This window comes from Branchiostoma lanceolatum, chromosome 9, assembly GCF_035083965.1.
Source record: "Branchiostoma lanceolatum isolate klBraLanc5 chromosome 9, klBraLanc5.hap2, whole genome shotgun sequence".
NCBI lineage: Eukaryota > Metazoa > Chordata > Leptocardii > Amphioxiformes > Branchiostomatidae > Branchiostoma > Branchiostoma lanceolatum.
The window spans coordinates 19,528,752-19,548,623 of NC_089730.1; the positions used below are offsets into that span (position 1 = coordinate 19,528,752).

The 19,872-nt window shown below is 45.0% G+C and overlaps 1 protein-coding gene across 1 annotated transcript; it reads left to right on the forward strand.

The window, feature by feature from the left end:
• Positions 1-7,244: 7,244 nt before the first annotated feature.
• Positions 7,245-12,855, forward strand: LOC136442028 (uncharacterized). Its single transcript, XM_066438618.1, has one exon. It carries the CDS (start codon positions 7,626-7,628, stop codon positions 12,231-12,233), a length of 4,608 nt encoding a protein of 1,535 aa, XP_066294715.1. The 5' UTR covers positions 7,245-7,625; the 3' UTR covers positions 12,234-12,855.
• The last annotated feature ends 7,017 nt before the right edge of the window (positions 12,856-19,872 follow it).

Here is a 19,872-nt window from a genome sequence, read left to right on the forward strand (position 1 = left end):
ATTAATGCCATAGAAGGATATCGTATTCTCATAGTTTAGAACATGGCAGTGGTCTGTATCTTTAACACTAAGTTGAAGCTGTAAGATTGCTCAGCAACTATATGAAGTTTGTGGCGGTATTTAAAAATCTGTGTCTGAAGATGACAATGAATCCAATTGAATTCGCGGAGGGCAAGTTGATGTGTTCCGTGCTTGTGTGGCGCAGGCCCTGCTACCTACAGTCTTACCACCCGAACCTTCACATGTGTGACCCACTGTTCCCTGCCCTTGTGGCGCTGGCCCTGCGACCTGCTACCTACAGTCTTACCACCCGACCCTTCACATATGTGACCCACTGTTCCCTGCCCTTGTGGCGCTGGCCCTGCGACCTGCGGTCCAGGGCGGTCTTACCACCCGACCCTTCACATGTGTGACCCACTGTTCCCTGCCTGTTTGGCAAGTTGATGTGTTCCATGCCTCTGTGGCACTGGCCCTGCGACCTGCAGTCTTACCACCCGACCCTTCACATATGTGACCCACTGTTCCCTGCCTGTGTGGCACTGGCCCTGTGACCTGCAGTCTTACCACCGACCCTTCACATATGTGACCCACTTATCGTGATGGCTTCCCACGGGGAGGCCATGAGTGCCCATCCGTCTCTGTCGCGCCGCTAAGGCAGCTGTCGACACACGGGGATCAGCCGTGATCGACGTCCTGCAGTGGCTAACAGGTACTCAGAGCCGGGATGATCTCAGGTAACACTGGGGACCTTCGTCAGGCATGGTATGACTGTTTGATCGTCTCAGGATGGAGATGTCATGGGCAAATCTAAAGCAAACGAAATCATCTAAAAGGTATTACTAAATAAAGGTCGGCACGATTTAGATCTCAAGTTGTAGATGGAGATGTCATGTGAAAATCTAAATGTGAAAATGTAGATGTGAAAATATAAAACAAGCAAAAATCATATATATGTAAATAAAACAGGTTCATTTTTAGAATAAGGTTCTAAATGACAGACAGATCTCAGGTAACGAATGGATCTCCGTCACGTATGGTATGAGTTTGTTTTATGGTCGAAGGATAGAGATGGTAAGTGCAAATTGAAAGCAAAGAGAAATTATCAAAAGGTAAATGAAAACAGAGTTATACGTCCGACGGATCTCAGGTAACGCTGGGATCTCCGCCAGTCATAGAAATCCCAGTGTGTCCATGATTTATTGTCGAAGGGTTGAGGTGCCATGTGCAAATCTCATGATTTCGTTTTACAAAAATAAAAAAGAACATTTTTTCCAACTGCCTTTTACGAGTTTTGTCGTAACTCGCTCGACTGTTTGACCGTGAAAACTTTGCATTTGGGCGTATCGCGGTACTCATTTCGGATTTACTAGAATTTATATGACGAATAGTCCAGATTACACGAGATGCAGCTTTTGCTCATCGAAACCCCAAGTAACCAATCATTGTCACCCTCCCTCTTACCTACAGTTTGAAGTCACTGTCCCCGACGACGTCGTGTCTGAAGGTCCTTGTCTGATGTTATCTGGGCACATTTGCTGATACAAGACCCCCTTCCTGTGTGAGGTGCATCCTAATCAATAGAGGAATCATCCGTGCAGGAAAATAGACGAATTCCAATCCCGGCCAGGGATCCGGATAGGAGTAAACTATAGTATATGTATGTCTCCTCGTGTGCTTGTGTGATAAAGAATTACTTGATGGCACAGTAATGGTTGATTGATATCGTTGTGCCGTTGGTGCAATTTTCAATTGATGGCAAGTTAGATATCAAGCACTGACTAATGATGAGGAAAACCTAATGGATTTTCGAGATAAGAGAGGCACTGATGCGAAGTAGAATTCCACTCTCGACGATATTTTGAGCAGGCGACCCCAGATAGGCCTTGCGAAGCTTACTATTTGTTATTGGTTACAATCATCTGTATGATCTAAGCAATAATCTCATGTTTTTCGTCTCTTCTGTGCCAGTACCAGCGCTTCCCTGTCGCGGGCCTCCGTCCTTTACTGCAGCCCACTAACTATGACCGATGTGTTATTCTTCGGATATTGGCAAAGTTGACTGCAGGATTTAATATAAGAATCCACCACGAGGCCCAGCTATTGATTTCCGAAGACATATGGTCCCGACCGTGCGGGGATCGATGGTGTACCGCTCAGGAATGCCCGCGGTCGATCATCGCCGCTGCCTGTCCCGTTTCACACGGCCTGGCCTTCAGGAGAGATAGCTCCAATTTCACGACCCTTTCATGCCGCTCAAGACAATATGGGCTGCTACAAGAAACTTTAAACCGCTTGCCACTTTTCGAGATGTCTCCGGGACGCGCTTTGGTCCTGTGGGAAATTTACCTGATGCCTACCGCAGCCTTGCATTGCACTCACAGGCTTTCGGAAGTTAAAGCCATGAAGGTCTGATACATTTCAATAAAATAACTAGATCATTTCTATGTTGTTAAGGTTAACAACATTACTTAAAGCCTGCTCTCTCAAAACAGAATGGAAGATAGCGTAGTTACAAGCATAGGGAAAGTACTTGCGTGTGTTATGGACAGTATAAAGGTACAGCATGAAGACATCCCGTTGTAAATATCAAAGCAGAACCGATCATTTAGAAAAGGAACATTCATGTTGCCCCCTGGATCGGCATGCATTTTTCTCCATTCCATTTTTCGCCAAGTTCAACCCGTTTGTGCGACCTGTCCCTTTTCTGACCGCCTAATTTTCCGTGTCAAACTATGGCTTTTCATTAGACTCGCCCCAATGGCTTCATGGACGTTTAACGACTTTTTTGTTAGCCTTAAGGACATAACTGCGGCCGAAACAGTTCTGGTGCGTGGTAACGGACGTGTATCGTCTGTAGCAGGAGTCATTACGAAGGTTTTATTGCTAACAGAGCCCCTTCAGGGTGTGGCCCTGCATTACAACAGGGCAGTAGAATACAGTGGATAGGCCTTGAATCTGTGCCGCGTGTAGTTATTTGGGACTTTCCGGATAACGCGTATGTCATCACGTGTGTTTAAAGATTCTGTGCGTGCCTGAGTCCTTCTGTGGCTTGAGCCGTTATGTGAGAGACTTCACGATCTGCCAGGTAAAATAATGAATGTGACTTTTCTCCGTTGAAAAAATGCACTTGGAGTTTGACCCATAGAGTGAAGACGTTCAATAACTCAAAAGTTTATGGCAGGTCACAGTTGTATTTACGGATGTATGGTAAAGATAACGCTTTCAATTCATCACAGAATCACCTCGCTATGGTCCTCATGTGTAAGGTGCGCAGTTGGTAATGAGTTTGACTGACTCTCTTAGGATACTATACTGCTTTTCTGCGGGTGATCATACAGTGTACTATTTTTGTTTGTGCCCTTATTTAACTCTAACTTAACGATGTTTAACTCTATCAGGCATAATGCTGCTTTTCGTAGAGGTCGAGATTCAGGAGAAGTGTCAAGGGGTCAAGTATTTCAAATTCTTGGTCAACAGAGTTGACTCAAAATAATACAAAGCTATAAACCAAAATGATACTATAAACATGTGCCTGTAGTATACTCGTTGCCCTAAATTCAAGTCTGTTTCGGATGGAAACATCGGAATGGGCACGCTGTGGCCATTGTACACGCACTTGGAATACAAATGCAGGAACAATACAATCCCCCCAGCGAGAGGAGACCTCGCAGAAGTCCAATGGCACAGATCGTTAAAGCTAATGGATTGGATGCTGTTTCCATAATGACCTTTTGCGTGGGCGTTCGGTCACTTGTTCGTTTTTACTTTCTGCTTAAGCCAAAAGAGACTTACTTAAAGTGAACACGCTATACCGCACACCTTTACCTGACCTCCATTATTTGAAGCTTAGGATTTAAAGTTTCTCAGATATCCTGGTAGCAAATCTCTTGTCACGACATACACGGAGATAGAGTAGTGGTGAAAACACACATCATCAGTTAGTGTCTCTTGAAATAATCTTCTGCCCCATAACGAACGGATAACGACCCATGCTTGAGATGCAGTAAGCCGCAGTGCAGGCAAGACTCTGGAATAATCACCCGATTTATAATGTTGACTACGGCCATTGACAGCCTTTTGTAACAATTATTGCTTCATATAAGGCCTATATAACTACCGTTCTTGCTCTTGAAATGGCTGCTGTGTTATCGATATGAAGCCTGTTTTCTATTGTTATGTCTGGCGGTTGCTGTGTATTATGTATTATGTGAAATATTATTGACACAACAAAAGTACAGCGACTTTCGTTAGGTCAACTACATCTGTACATACAAATAGTCAAGTGGATACACATGGACTAACATATACATAACCGTATATGAATAGATATGAGTAAATCAACATGTTGAGTCCAACGTAACATTTACACAATTGGTTCTAAGGTCTAGATATTCTTTGATAAATTGACCTGTATATACAGTATAATAGATGCGGAGTCAGTATCCGAAAAACTTAGTATCTACTGGTAAACTTTTGGCTATGAATTGACAGGAATTCAGGTTATTGGTACGGCTTCCTCCGAGTACGAAATGGAAGTAGAACGTCAGGAAGCTGGAGAAGTAGACATAAATTGCTCAAGTTCAACTAGTACTTCAAGTTTGGACTGATGATTATCAATACTGCCAGTTGTAACCTGTTCAAAGACGTCGCTTCAGGGCCGACTGAAACCCACGTGGCGTACTCAAAGAACTGTAGATATCCTACTTAACTTGGATGAAGCGCATAGCACACAAATCACAAATCTCCATGAAAACTCGATAAAAACTTTTATATGTTCTCAGCCAAAGTCTTCAGCCATAAAATACATAATCTTTTCCGGTTTATGTTTACGTTAAAGTACAAATACGGCCTTAAAATGGAAATGGACTCCTCAAAAACATAATGCTGCTTTACGTGGTCTTAATAAAAATGCAGCATCCGGTTTCATGGACTCTTTAATCTACTAAAGTGCCCTTATATTGTCCTTTTACCAGTATTACTAGGTTTGGATGGTTTTAGATGATCTGACAAGGATATCAAAGTTTGTACCCATATTAACTTAACGGTTGAAACCAACTCTTCATTGCGTAAAATAGAAAGTAATGGAGAAAGTGTTGGTGAATGGAACAAGCTACCACTTTCAATGAAAAATGCTCCAAACAGTTTAGCGTTTAAGAGGATGTTAAAACAAATGAACTGACCTCTGACCTCACCTTACGATAGGAACGGAATATGGACTACGAGTATGGATTATGGCTCTGTAAATTTTGTATGTATCGGTGTATAAGTATTTTAGACTTATGTTTTGTACTGATTGTATTGTGTTATCCAGGGCCTCACTGCAAAGCAGTGTATAGTGCACTGAGTTGGGCCACCCTGGCTAAATAAAACAGAAACAAACAAACAAACAAGTGAGTAGGAGGAACATGTTTTGTAGCCGGCTAACATCACAAGGCAGTGGATACTAAGAAACATACAACCCGTTCCAGCCGCCGATTGGCATACTGCAAAACATCTCTTTACATTATGAATTTGTTCTTCAAGTATCCATCCTCTTTCGTGCACGACTCAATCAAGACATTTCAAATTGGTCAACACAGCACTTGTTAGGTACATACATATCACAAGTCTCAAGTTAATATCTACTAGGAGATAAGCTAAAGAAAGGAAACAGTGACGCTTTCCTTTGTTGGCTTTACGTATTCTTCTACTCGTGGTGTAAGGTTACATACTCACAAAACATACAACGACGTAACTATAAAGGCTTATTTCCAATAGAAGATTTCCCCAATATCTAGATATATTTCAATTGCTGTGAGGGGGCATATAGCTCGGTCATCAAATTTGACAATGATCTATCTATCATGATGTATCATACCCGAATTCCGTTTCCTCATATGTTGAACTGGCGACATTGCCCTCAGGAGGATCCAGATATAGACCTGGTCTTAAGACGCCTTACCCGAGTGACAACAGGTTCTCCCTTCCCGGAGATAACGAGACTCGGGGGGACACCGTAAGAGCGGCTGTGTGTGATGGGGATCTGTAGCTGCACCGCTTCAATCACTCCGCGCAATGAAGTGGCGTGTAAGCTATTTAAGTTCATTTTGCCTCCACCAACCCGTCATTGACAAACCCATCGGGCTTAATTGGCAACTACCTGTATCTCAATTCCCCCCTCTTTATCTTTAGATTTCCTCCGAGGTTTTAACTAATCTAAGACCGTAAAATTTGCTGCAGGAAGAGACCCGTGTACCATCAAATCACGCTGGGCTGTACGTACGTGCACTCCTGGCTAAATGTCCGGCAGCAGTAATTATAGCGGCAATGTTGTAATCTGCCGCCGCTACAGGAGAGCCTGCTGCATGTAGGCCAGACGGGGGAGAGTATTGAGTCGCTCCAGTTGTGCCTGCAAACCCTATTATTTGTACAAGACCTCATTTGCCAGGCAGACTGAAAGGCACCCGCGAACCCCAGATTCAATTGACACAATGAATCGATCCCACAAATGGAAACATCACTTATTTGATTCCCGCATCCAGCTTGGAGAACGAGCGGCGGCAACTCTTTTAACCCGCTGATCCCGAATGTCAAAACTTTCCGGGGACGAAATTGTTTCTGCTCCATACGCCAGTTGTTGTGGCAGTGGGCTATCGAACGGTAGTGGATTCAATAGTTCTGTTTGTCTCCCGTAAATAATGATTGTCTCAAGCTCCCTCTCTTTCTGGTTTCTGAGAATCGACCTGTGTGATGATGTGCGATTGAGATTGATATTAAGTGGTAATTTATTGGTTAATTGATTAATTGATTGATGGATTGATCGGAATTTGCAGCTTGAATGCCCTTTAAAGTGAATACAAATGTGCTGCAGGGTAAAGTTTTCAAAGTGTAATGAACCCACAGGTTCACAGAATCCGCCGATTTAGCTTTCAACACTGTCCCAAACATAATGATTGTCTCCAGTTCCCCCTCTCTGTTTTCTGAGAATCGACCTTTATGATGTCGTGCAATTGGGATTGATATTAAGTGGTAATCTATTGGTTTGTGTGACGGAGTCACTGGAGATAACTTGGAAGGGCCCGTTAGATCTAGAGATAGAACAAAGTAGGTCAGTCGGCAGTCAGGGAAGTGAAGACCTGAGAGAAGGACGTGCTCATTAAACTAACAAGAAAGAACTATCTGATTCTTGTGTGAGTTTGTGAGTCCTCTAGCGCCAGCCATCCTGACAAGATACGGCGTTCTCCGACACGTGGTGTCAGAAGGAGCCGAGCAGAGAGGAAGAAAGGTGTCACGAGCCAACAGTGAGTAAGGCGGTTGTTGTTGTGAAAGGGCTGTGTACTGTGCAGAGACGAACACATCTGACATTGAGTAGTGTACGCTGGGAGAGGGCAACAGCATTCCGAGCAGAGAAGAGGAAAAGTTCCTCGAGTCAACAGTGAATAGGCCAGAACTGTTGTTGTTGTGAAAAAGCAGTGTATAGTGCAGAGACGAACACATCTGGTATTGATTAGTGTATGCTGGGAGAGGGCAACAGCATTCCAAGGCTGCTGGATGCCAGACGGGCCGTTTCAAGTGAATAAGTTGTAACGTGGTCAACAACAACAACGAAAAAAAAAGGGGCAGAGAAAGAAAGAAAAGGTGACAGGATGGACAAATACATCGAGGCTGGGGAGAAACTAGGTCTAGCGGGGGAAGACCTATTGAAATTTGTCCAGCAGCAGCAGGCCGTGGAGAGAGAGGACAGGGCCAAAGAGAGGGAACTTCAGAAGCTGAAGGTAGAGGCCGAAGAAAGAGAGAAGGAACGGCAGAAGGAGGTGGAGAAGCTGAAGTTGGAAGCGGAGAAGCTGAAGTTGGAAGCGGAGGAGAAAGAAAAGGAACGGCAGAGGGAGGTGGAGAAGCTGAAGTTAGAAGCGGAGGAGAAAGAAAAGGAACGGCAGAGGGAGGTGGAGAAGCTGAAGTTAGAAGCGGAGGAGAAAGAAAAAGAGCAGCAGAGGGAGGCGGAGAAGCGGAAGTTGGAAGCGGAGGAGAAAGAAAAGGAATTCGAACGGCAGAAGGAGTTGGAGAAGTTGAGGTTGGAAGCAGAGGAGAAGGAAAAGGAACGGCAGGAGAGAGAGGCGGAGAGGCGACACCAGCGGGAGATGATACAGCTAGGCCTGGTGAGAGAAGACCGGACGGAGACGGAGCATGTCCGGGCAAAGGCGCCAAAGTTACCACCATTCGTCGATGGCAAGGATGAGGTGGACGCATACCTACAGCGGTTTGAGCGATTTGCCACCGCCAACGCCTGGGAGCCGGATACTTGGGCGTCCAGCCTTTGCGCCCTTTTAACGGGCCGAGCGTTAGAAGTGTTCTCAAGGCTAGACAACACGGAGGCTCAGGACTACAAATGCGTAAAAGAGGCTTTAATGAAACGATACAACCTTACGGAGGAGGGCTTCCGTGCCAAATTCAGGCAGAGCAAGCCAGAGGCGGGGGAAAGCCCGGGGCAGTTTCTTGTAAGGATAAGCAGCTACCTGGAAAGGTGGATGGAGCTGTCCGACACAACAAAGAGCTACGAAGATCTTCGAGACATGTTCGTCCGGGAGCAGTTCATGGAAACCTGCTCCCGGGACTTGGCAGTACACCTCAAGGAAAGGGCTCCTAAAGACCTTAAGGAGATGGCTCAGATGGCCGAGAACTTTTTATCAGCCCACAAGCGGGAGCTGTCCACCAGGGCAGACAGTGCGGCCCGAGAAAATCCACAATACCTCCCAACAAGCAGGCGGTGTTTCACGTGCGACAGCCCTGATCATCTCGTCAAGGATTGCCCGCGTAACAGGTCAGGAGCAAGAACATCTCCAAAGTCCTTCTACGTCGACAGGAGGACCCCCTCATCTGCCTTCGAGGTCAAGGGTAGAGTGGAAGGTCGTCAGGTGCCACTCCTACTGGACACGGGAAGCACGCAGACGTTAATACACGCAGATCTGGTAGATCCGGGAAAGGTCAAGCCGAGTCGGCAAGGGAAGATAACGTGCGTTCATGGCGATGAGAAGGGTTACCCTGACGCAGAAGTGGAAATCGGCATCGGTCCTGAGGTATATCGCGTAACCGCCAAGGTAGCACCGAACTTGCCGCGTCTAGCTATTGTCGGCAGGGACATTCCAAATTTAGCAGGGATGGTGCAGGCGTGTGCATCCGGTAAAGTGGAGTCGTTCGTGACCACACGTGCACAGGCCCGACTGTATGCATGGGAAGACAGACAGTTGGAAGCAGAAACAGCGAGATCCGGAGTCCGGCTCCGACAACTATCAGGGTCACTCGACGCCTCACAAGATGATCCCATAGGAGACTGGCGACTATTCTCTGACGACCTCTTCTACAGTAACGGGAAGGCCAGAAAGTCCAAGAAGCAGCGGCGCACAGACAAGCGTCGTGGCCCTCCTGACACCAGGCCCCGTGACAATAGTCTCCGTAGGGATGCGGACTCCGTGGATAGGCCGGATGTGAGAGAACTGACACCCCAGGATATACGGCGACTGCAGCTGGCAGACACCTCCCTCGAGAAAGTGCGTCAGATGGTTGAGAGAGGAGACGACCCCCAGGTCAAGGTCCCTGCATACGTGGAGCGAGACGGCATGATCTATAGGGTATGGAGACAGGAAGATGAAGACCAGGAAGGGGTGTGGCAGTTGGTGCTCCCACAGCAATGCCGAGCTCTAGTGTTGCAGCTGGCGCATAACACGCTCATGGCGGGACACCTGGGTAAGAAGAAGACGACGGATCGGATATTACAGCACTTTTTCTGGCCAGGACTTCACAAGGACGTGAAAACGCACTGTCAATCCTGCGAAGAGTGTCAGAAGGCGGCAAAAGTCCTCACCAAAAATAGAGCCCCTCTAATTCCCCTTCCCGTCATAGAGGAGCCCTTCCGCCGGATCGCAATGGACGTGGTGGGACCATTGGAGAGGAGTAAGGCAGGCAACAAATACGTACTGGTAGTTTGCGACTATGCAACCAGGTACCCAGAAGCAATCCCGATGAGGAGTGTTGATGCTAAACGCGTTGCAGAAGAGCTGACTAAGATGTTCGCAAGAGTAGGCATACCAGAGGAGATTTTAACGGATCAGGGGACCAACTTTATGTCACAGCTGCTGAAGGAGATGTACAGCTGGTTGAAGATCCGGGGAATCAGGACGAGTCCCTACCACCCGCAGACAGATGGACTAGTCGAGCGCTTCAACGGGACATTGAAGAGTATGCTGAAGAAGGTTTCAAAGGAGGACCCAAAGGACTGGGACAAACTTGTGCCATACCTATTGTTCGCATACAGGGAGGTGCCCCAGGAATCTACTGGCTTCTCGCCATTCGAGCTACTATACGGGCGGAATGTGAGGGGGCCTCTACAAGTTCTCCGAGAGAGTTGGGAGGAGAGTCCCAAGAGTAGCGAGAATGTGATCTCATACATCATGAAGATGAGGGAAAGGCTCTCATCAATGACGGAGATGGTGGGGGAGCGACTGAAGGCATCACAAGCAAAACATAAGCTCTGGTATGACAAGAGATCCCGAACCCGCGAGTTCAGCCCCGGAGACCAAGTCCTGGTTCTCCTACCCTCGAGCAAAGTCAAGTTGGAAGCCGAGTGGCAGGGGCCGTACACTGTTGTCCGTCGCGTGGGCAGCGTCGATTATGAGCTGGAGACTCCAGAGAAGCGAAAGAAGCACGTGATTCTGCATGTGAACCTTCTTAAGAAATGGTACCAACCGAGTCGGCCTTGTCTTGCTACGTTTAAGGACGAAGCGGGCGCAATTGAGTTGGAAGATGGCCAGGAAGTATCACACCTCCTAGGAAAGACAGAGGACAACCCTTCTGCGTGGCAAGAAGTGATCATTGACGAGGGTCTGGACCCAGAGCAACGCCGGCAGCTGGAGGAGCTGCTGCGAGAGTTCTCTGATGTGATGCAAGACAGACCCGGGCTCACCAACCTGGCACAACATCATATTGACACGGGCGATGCCAAGCCCATACGACAGCGGGCTTACCGAGTCCCACAGGCCCATCGTGACGAGGTACGAGAGGAGTTACGAAAGATGGAGGAGATGGGGGTTATCGAACCCTCCAGCAGCGAGTGGGCATCCCCAGTGGTACTGGTTCCTAAGAAAGATGGGAGCATTAGGTTCTGCGTGGATTTTCGCAGAATAAATGCCGTCTCACGATTCGACGCCTACCCGATCCCCCGCATTGACGAGATGCTGGATAAGCTGGGGAAGGCTAAGTACATAACGAAGATTGACCTGGCAAGAGGCTATTGGCAGGTCCCACTGACCGAAGAATCAAAGGAAAAGACGGCATTCGTCACGTCATTCGGGTTGTATCAGTTCCACACGATGCCGTTCGGGTTGCACGGCGCGGCAGCCACGTTCCAGAGGTTAATGGACAACGTACTAAGGGGTACGGAAGAGTTCGCCGACGACTACATTGACGACTTGGACGTCTTCAGCAATGACTGGGACGACCACCTGATGCACCTACGCGAGATCCTCACGAGGTTGCGTAACGCGAGACTGACAGCCAAGCCGAGTAAATGTCACTTCGCCATGAGGGTCGTGCCTCTCCTAGGACACGTTGTTGGCGGGGGTCAAGTGCGTCCGGATGAGGAAAAGGTCAGAGCGGTAAGAGAGTTTCCGAGACCCGAAACGAAGAAAGACGTCCGAGCGTTCCTAGGACTGACGGGCTACTATCGCCGATTCATACCTCAGTACGCTCAGATCGCGGCACCCTTGAGTGACCTCACTGGCAAGCGCAAACCACAGATGGTCCAGTGGATGGGTGAGTGCGAGGAGTCCTTCAAGACGCTGAAAGGGAAACTGTGCCAGCAACCAGTGTTGCAGAGTCCAGACTTCGAGCGCCCCTTCATACTACAGACAGACGCCTCGGAGCGAGGAATCGGCGCAGTGCTAAGCCAGAAGACTGGGGAGGGAGAGGAACACCCCATAGTGTACGTCAGCCGGAAGTTACTCCCACGTGAGCAGAACTACTCCGTGCCGGAGAAAGAGTGCCTGGCTATCAAATACGCCGTGGAGAGCCTGCGCTACTACCTGCTGGGAAGAGAGTTTGAGATCATGACGGATCATCATCCCTTGAAGTGGCTTGACCAGATGAAGGACAAGAACCAGCGTCTGTCGCGTTGGAGTCTCAGCCTGCAGCCCTACAGGTTCGTGGTGACTCACCGGGCGGGGACCGCTAACGCCAATGCTGACGCACTGTCTCGGGCCTAAGGCGACGGGTTAACAACGAGCGAACTCGGACATTCAAAGGGAACTTTCGTTAATAGTCTGTTTTACTTCAGAAACCCACGTTCCTTTGTGATCCATGCATCGCATATTCTTCTTGTATTTTTAGTTCTGAAAGATGAGATGACCATAGCCAGTAGTTGAATGCATGTTCTTAGAGATTGTTATAAGTTAAAACGATTGTTGTGGTTACATAAAAACTAATTGTTGTTTTTAGTTTAGAGATTGTTAGAAGTCACAGAGATGTTTATCTCGCCATTGTATCGTGTAACGTCATAGCAAAAGCAGTACGCTCTAGGGTAGTTATATCTACCGATGAGTTCAGACATATAGGCGTTGTCAAGTTTTGTAAACTTTAGGTTAGTGATTGAAATAGGAGTTTCAATCAAAGAAAACGGGAGCATGTGTGACGGAGTCACTGGAGATAACTTGGAAGGGCCCGTTAGATCTAGAGATAGAACAAAGTAGGTCAGTCGGCAGTCGGGGAAGTGAAGACCTGAGAGAAGGACGTGCTCATTAAACTAACAAGAAAGAACTATCTGATTCTTGTGTGAGTTTGTGAGTCCTCTAGCGCCAGCCATCCTGACAAGATACGGCGTTCTCCGACAGTTAGTTAATTTATTGATTGATTGGATTTTGCGGCTTGACTGCCTTTTGATTGAATACATATATGCTGCAGGGTAAAGTTTCTGAAGATCGTGAAGTGCACAGAATCAAGTCCGCCGATCTACCAGTCTACACACCGTCCCTTAAATGTTTATCGGCAGTACAAATTCAATTGTCAAGCCTGACGGAGTGTCGCGCAGGTAACTAGGCAGTAAAATGTCGCCATGCATGAGAGTACATATATGAGTGCAGCTGATGGAGTATCCAGATGGCGGGAACTTCGTTAACTTTCCTCTGCCGAGCACGGTTGATGAGCGTGCAAAGATTGCCGGGCGTGACAAACCCAACACCTTCTGTGATGAATGAATGATAAGAGCGTAACGCTTCGTAAACTTGACTGTTCATATACTGTGTTTATAGTCGTTTAGTTGTAACGGATTATGTGCTACGCTGCTATAATGGCATATCAAATGGAGTTATAGAACAGTTTCACCATACGCATAAACACAACTCACCCACTCTCTCTCTCACTCTATCTTTATATAGTGTTTTCCTCTATTACTATGTAATATCAATCTGAAGAGCTGACATATACAACACCGTAGTCAAGTCCCTTGAATATGCAGGACCCTGTCTGTTATCTCTTCCATCTCCCTCGGAAATCCTTTAAGGCATCTCGTAGGAAGATGTCATCTTAATTGGTTTGCCCTATTCTTATCTTCCCGTGATGAAGCTATGAATAGAAAATAGCATCACCACAAATAGCTTCCTATTGAACCAGCAAAGACCATCGGTCTGTTTCCTGCTAAATGTTTTCATATGTATTTCCTTACCAGAACTTCTCATGGCGTCTTCGGGACTCCTTTAAACCAGCTGGTTTAAAGTGGAAACAATCTCGCCATCATTCCTGAGGTCCCAGCCCCAATGTCAAGTTTTTCCACAAGGTCAGTGGCAGGGTAATTTTTGCTAGATTGCGTTTGTGGGCAGTCTATCATATCATAAAGTTTCCCGGGGATGGCTGTAATTGTAATGCGTCTGCGCTAGCGGCTTAAGTTTAAGCTGGGTCTGCCTCGTATTGATTAAAAGGATTAGATGTAAGTAAAAGTGGGGGAACTGATTGCATTTTTTATCTCTGAATTATTAAAACGCATAAAAGGTACCGTCCGAAGGATAACCTTGATAAGCTCAATCATGGTGGTCAGCAATCAATACTCGTGTGGATACACTTAACAGCGGGCTGCAAAATGTATGGGGTGGGGGGATGGGAAAAACAAACTTTTTATCAAACTTTCGGTAATGTTCCATTTCTCGTTTTTTCTTAATGTTGAAGTGTTTAACGTATCAGTTTACCACATCCCGAGTGCCTACCCACCACCCTTCTTGTCCGTATTTTTGTGCCATCTAAGACATATCGTTCTCTGCTGTATACGAAGTATTTCATTTGCTGTCACTAGACTAACTGCCACTGACTATAATGATTATAATACATGTGTATTTGTGAAAATGTTAACGTTGCATTTGAAGATATCGATGAATGTTGAATAGTAAACGACGGGAATGAAATAACCTCTCCATGAGATATTGCCTTGATAGAAATAAGACCGTAGAACTGTGACCTCCCGGCGCTCAACCCCAATCCTTGAAGACAGCCCTGTTGACCTAAGAGGTCACCTCTCGCTGCTGGGTCCGGGTATAGACGGTAAACTATGGTGTAACCACGGAGAATACAGAATACTTCTCTTTCCATGTTTCTTGTACTGAAATCTGATTTCTTTTTCCATCCAGAAATCAGTTTCTGCATCATCTATTCTCATTTCTACTGGAACTAAGAAACGAGAAGTTGAATCTTCATGATACCTTGTGTAGCTTTTTTCAGCTTTCAACATATTTTGCTATGACATGTACCTATTAATTGCGGCAAGAGTGCAATAAACGTCATTCATTCATTCATTCATTCATTCAGGCGGTAATAAGTCCATTAATTAGTCCATTAATTTATCTATTCATCCTAGTTTGTAATCCATCTTTTAAAAGTACATAGATAAAATAGCCACGTGCATCAATCAAGATTGATTACGATTTCTTTAATTTGATTTTAACGTATATCATACTCAGACCCTATGGGTAGAAAGGACGGACATTATGCCCAAGTGTTTTCCTCTGTATCAAGTAAAAACGAAATCTCTACTATTAATTCTGAGACACTATCATTGATTCATCCATGTCTGCACCCCTGTGGGCCTACCGTTCGATGAAGCGCATCATTACATTTTGATTCCAAGGCCGAAAGGTTTGAAATATGCTGAACCAATTATTTCTAATCCGGCCCTCAAGGTCAGCCAATCAGTCCTACATTCTATTAGTTAATCACGAAATCGTGTAGCAAAGCGTAATCATGAAGTGTCGTATGAAAGCGTTAACAGAATACGGAAAGAGCTCCTTGATTGGATAAAGGCTAATGTACAGAGACGTACATGTAAATAAATCTGCCATACCTTTACTTTACTGGGTTTAACAGCGAAAGGTTTGAAATACGCTGAACCAATTATTTCTAATCCGCCCCTCAAGGTCAGTCAATCAGTCCCACATTCTATTAGTTAATCATGGAGGGCGTAGCAAAGCGTAAACAGAATACGGAAGGAGCTTCTTGATTGGCTAGAGATTAATGTACAGAGGCTGAAATAAATCAGCCATACCTTTGCTTTGACTGGGCTTATGGAGTCTTATATCTCTGGGGTTTATATAGCTGCGTGTCCTTGATCATGAATTCAGCCGAAGAAGCGGTCGGTTTGAAAAAAACGAAGTATAAGCAGCATTCTAATCCTAAAGATACCAAAGTTTTTGCAGAGTTTTTGCTCTGCCTTCAAGTTCCGCTTGCTTGCTGTTTAACTTGAAGTACCAACAACAGACGTTAGTTGTGTTTTTTTTCATCTCATATTTGCACGAGACAATGAGCCAAATAAAGTTGGTAAACACGAATGTTTCTGCTAGTTTTCTGCTGCAGTAACTGTACGTGTCAGGGTATGAAGATATCTTCCACCCATTTGAAAACCGGATAGTTAGAAAGGTTTATCAGTATCCTTTAGTTGATATCCTGATAGATGCACCGACTAGACCGCAGTTGTGTTTTACGTGCCATATTTGCACGAGACAATGAGCCAAGTAACCTTTGTAGATTTGCCTTTTCTGCTAGTTTTCTGACATTTTGTATGTCAGGATTTGAAGATATTGGCTACCTCGTTCCAACGGAAAAGGTAGAAGAGTTTATCAGTATCCCTATTTAATACCCTGATAGATGCACCAACTAGACAGCAGTTGTGTTTTGCGTGCAATATTAGCACGAGACAAATGAGCCGAGTAGACTTTGTAGATTTTGATTTTTCTGCTCACCTCACCTCACCTCACCTCATCTAGTCCCATCCTCATCTTGAGGGTCGGGGACCATGGTCGCTTTCAGTACAAGCTTTTTCTGCTAGTTTACTGATATTGTGTATGTCAGGATATGAAGATATCTGCCACCCCCTTTTAAAACTGAATAGGTAGAAGAGTTTATCAGCATCCCTAGTTGATGCCCTGATGGCCACAGGCAACGAGCTTCCCTGTAAGAGTCCGAATGGATGATTATGTGCAGGTTGAAGGGTAACGATACCTCGTAGTTTCCATTCAAACAGACAGACGAGATAAGCAGAACGGCTATCCCGGTTCCCTCGGGTGAGCTTGGTCTTCTGATCTGTCTGGAGTTCGATTGGTGATGTACCAGCCGATGTGCGGGGAGATGAATCAGTCTACCCGGCCGTCTGACCGGCTACTCGTCTGGACCCCCCAGCAGATAATGACCACTTTGTTCTAGCTCGTATGAGCTGTGAAATTGGAGTAATGAGGAAACAAAGACTACAAATGGGTTGAGGAAATGGCAGTGTCCTTAAATAGCTTTCCTATTGGTAAATGTAAGTCTCCTATCTGAAGTCTAACAATAAAAGATTCCCAATGAAATTTCTTTGTTTTTAAACAACAATCCCGAGAAACAGCAGAGAAATCAGGCTAGGTGCAAACTAAGTAAAACACTGACAACAGTAATGATCTTCTGTTAACTTTATGATACACCAGAGTTTTATTTGTAAGTTCTGTCCCGAGGGCTAATTGCAACATGAAACAATGCATAGAAAAGGTATACAGTACAGATAGTGCAAGTTAACAATGTTCACAAGTGGAACAAGTGGCTATTTTAAGAACAACTACGGAATACAAGCTACGGTTTTTGGGTTTGCCTTCTTGATAGCAAGAAGTATGATAACAAACTTCATTGCTTGTTGGTGCATCCTAATCGTTTATTTATGGTAATGGCCGTCTCACAGAGGATTGGCTCTCGTGAGCTTCAATTATCCCTTATTGTGATTTGAAAAAAGGCTTTGGCTGTGAGCCACGCTTTCAGCATCTAGCAATTGAGCCTGATTTACTACCCGCCTTACCAGCAACAGCGACTTGCCAGCTACTCATTCTTGGCATTGTAACAAAAAAGGCTGTCGTTATGGTAGCCTCGAATAGACCAGGTGCCGGGCGGAAGACAATAGATCGAAGAAAGAGTAGGCAGCTAAATTCCATGGGCGGGGCTGTGGAACAAGAATAAAATGATGAATGTGAAAGCGGTCTCTGGTGTTGGTCTTTATGCTGAGTAGTGAAGGTGGAATAATGTGACGAATAAGCCTTAAAGACAGTAGGTAGCTAAAGCAGTGGATTTTGCTGTTAAGGTTAAAAACATTGTTTTCCAGGGCTTTCTTGCCAGCCTTAAGAAAGGTTGTCAGGGAAGATTGGTCTCAAAAGCCGGACCTTTGGGTGGGACTGCGGAACTGGGATGAAACATTAAATGCGAGATAGGCCTAAGAAGTTTGTTTATACAATAGTAAGTAATGTGCTTTATGACAACAAGAAGCAATATGACGAATGTGCCCTAAAGATATGTACCAGGTAGCGCAATATAATCGTCTAGTAAGGTTCAAAACAGGGATGTTCCAGGGGTCAATTCCTACAATCATGACAAATCGTTTCTAGATATGCCAACCACTGTTGAGGTCAAGAAGTCGTTGTTTACCTATTCCATCCACGGCACTCTCGTAAAGCATGCTATTTGCGATGCCCTAAACAAATATCCTCGGGGCAGGTTTGATGGAGAAGACCAGCAGGGTACAATATTTATAGAATAACAACTAAGCTTCTATTTATCTGATGCCCCCTGCCAACTAGCATGGATAAAAGCGGCAGCCGGAGCCTGCCATAGGAGGGGTCCGACCTTCCCCGGCAGAAGACGGAGGGTTGGAGTGATTCTGTATATTTCATCCCTCCCTAACGGTCTGCCCTAGCCTTGATCTTGCCCAGAGCCAGATGAAAATGGGCTTCAGGAAGTTGGTAACTGGTAATGCAGGGCAAATCCCTGCGCTGGAGGCAGATGTGCTTTATCGGACGGATGTCACGGGTCATGCCTTTGTTACGCATGAGCTATTGCTGAATTTGCTCTTTTATCATGACGACTGCTGTAGACGTTTCTTCGTGTGTGTTGGCGTAACGCAAAAGATGTAACTTCAAAGTTTAACACCATTTATCTTAGTCTGACTTAGCCTTGCCACAATAACTTTCTCTGCCGAAGCTTTGTGGAAAATATGTTAACTATACTGAACTATAAGTCAAATTTCAAGAAACTCAACATACCTATATCTGTCCAAAATAAGTACGTCAGTAATGAAGTATGCCAAAAAGCAATCTAGTTTCTATTTTACAATTTTACAAGCAGCTTATGAGTGACATTTGGATGTACGAATACACACGCTCTTACACATCGTGGTGCTGTAAAACACATTTTGTTCACAATCACTTGAGTCGAATTGGAAAGTGTTATAACATCTTACCCCGTAAAATCTGAATGTGCATCGCATAACTCTCTATTAACCTTATTTGGGAACGATTTTGACAATGTTCTCATGATAACTTAATTTGTACGACCTTTTGCAAGATCAATACAATCATGGTGCTGTTATGATATTACCTTTCCGATTTGTTAAAGGCAGATTACCTGTGGACATATCTGTCACACAGCCAGCCTGTTACTCGCGGGTTCTAGCTGCGGATATTCGTATCCTAATATCTTTCATGTAGGAAACCAAGGCTCCATTTATGTCGAGAATTATAGATTCAGTTACAGTACACCAATACATAACAACACTATGCTTTGCTGACAACAACATGAGATGCAAAGTAACCGCACAACCAAGTATTATTTTAGTTATCGGTTGCAGGAGAAGTTAATTACCCTCTTCTTCTTCAAATATACCATGAATACGAAATTACGGGATTAAGGCAGCAAGCTTAGTGCGATGAAATATTTACGCACGTAGATGTCTTGAAAGGACAGATTTATTAGCCTGGGTGTATCGCAACTCTACATTTGAGTGACATTTAATGATGAGACTTTTATTAATTTACTTGATGAGGCAAACGTTAATCATTTCAGGTATTTAACGTTATGGAGCATTTAGTTACATATATATTATTACGTTACATTATTACAGTATATATGACACTTCATAATAAAAAAGTGAAGTGGGACCATCATATCATTATCATTCTCTGCAACGAATACGGTATAGAGTTAGGTTAGATGATCTCAAACCGATGTAGATTAGAACAGAAGATCTTTGCAAAATCCATTGCCTCCAATAGCCAGTGGGGCTTTCTTCATGATTTACTTACATATCAATGACGTTGAATATGACTCAAATATTCTCATCATATTGACTTGTCTGAAAAAAACACACAGAAATATTGAGGTGACAAAGTATATGATTCCTCTCTCGCGTGGCTCACACCAAAATACTGTAAATGCATTTAAGTTCGCGTGGTTTGTATTTCGCGGTAGGGAGAAAATGGAGTGTTCGCGGTGGTTTTAAGTTCACGTTTGAAACAATAGTAGCGCTACAGTCATAGATTAGCATACAGTTTCGCGGTGGTCTAAAGTTCGCGCTGAATT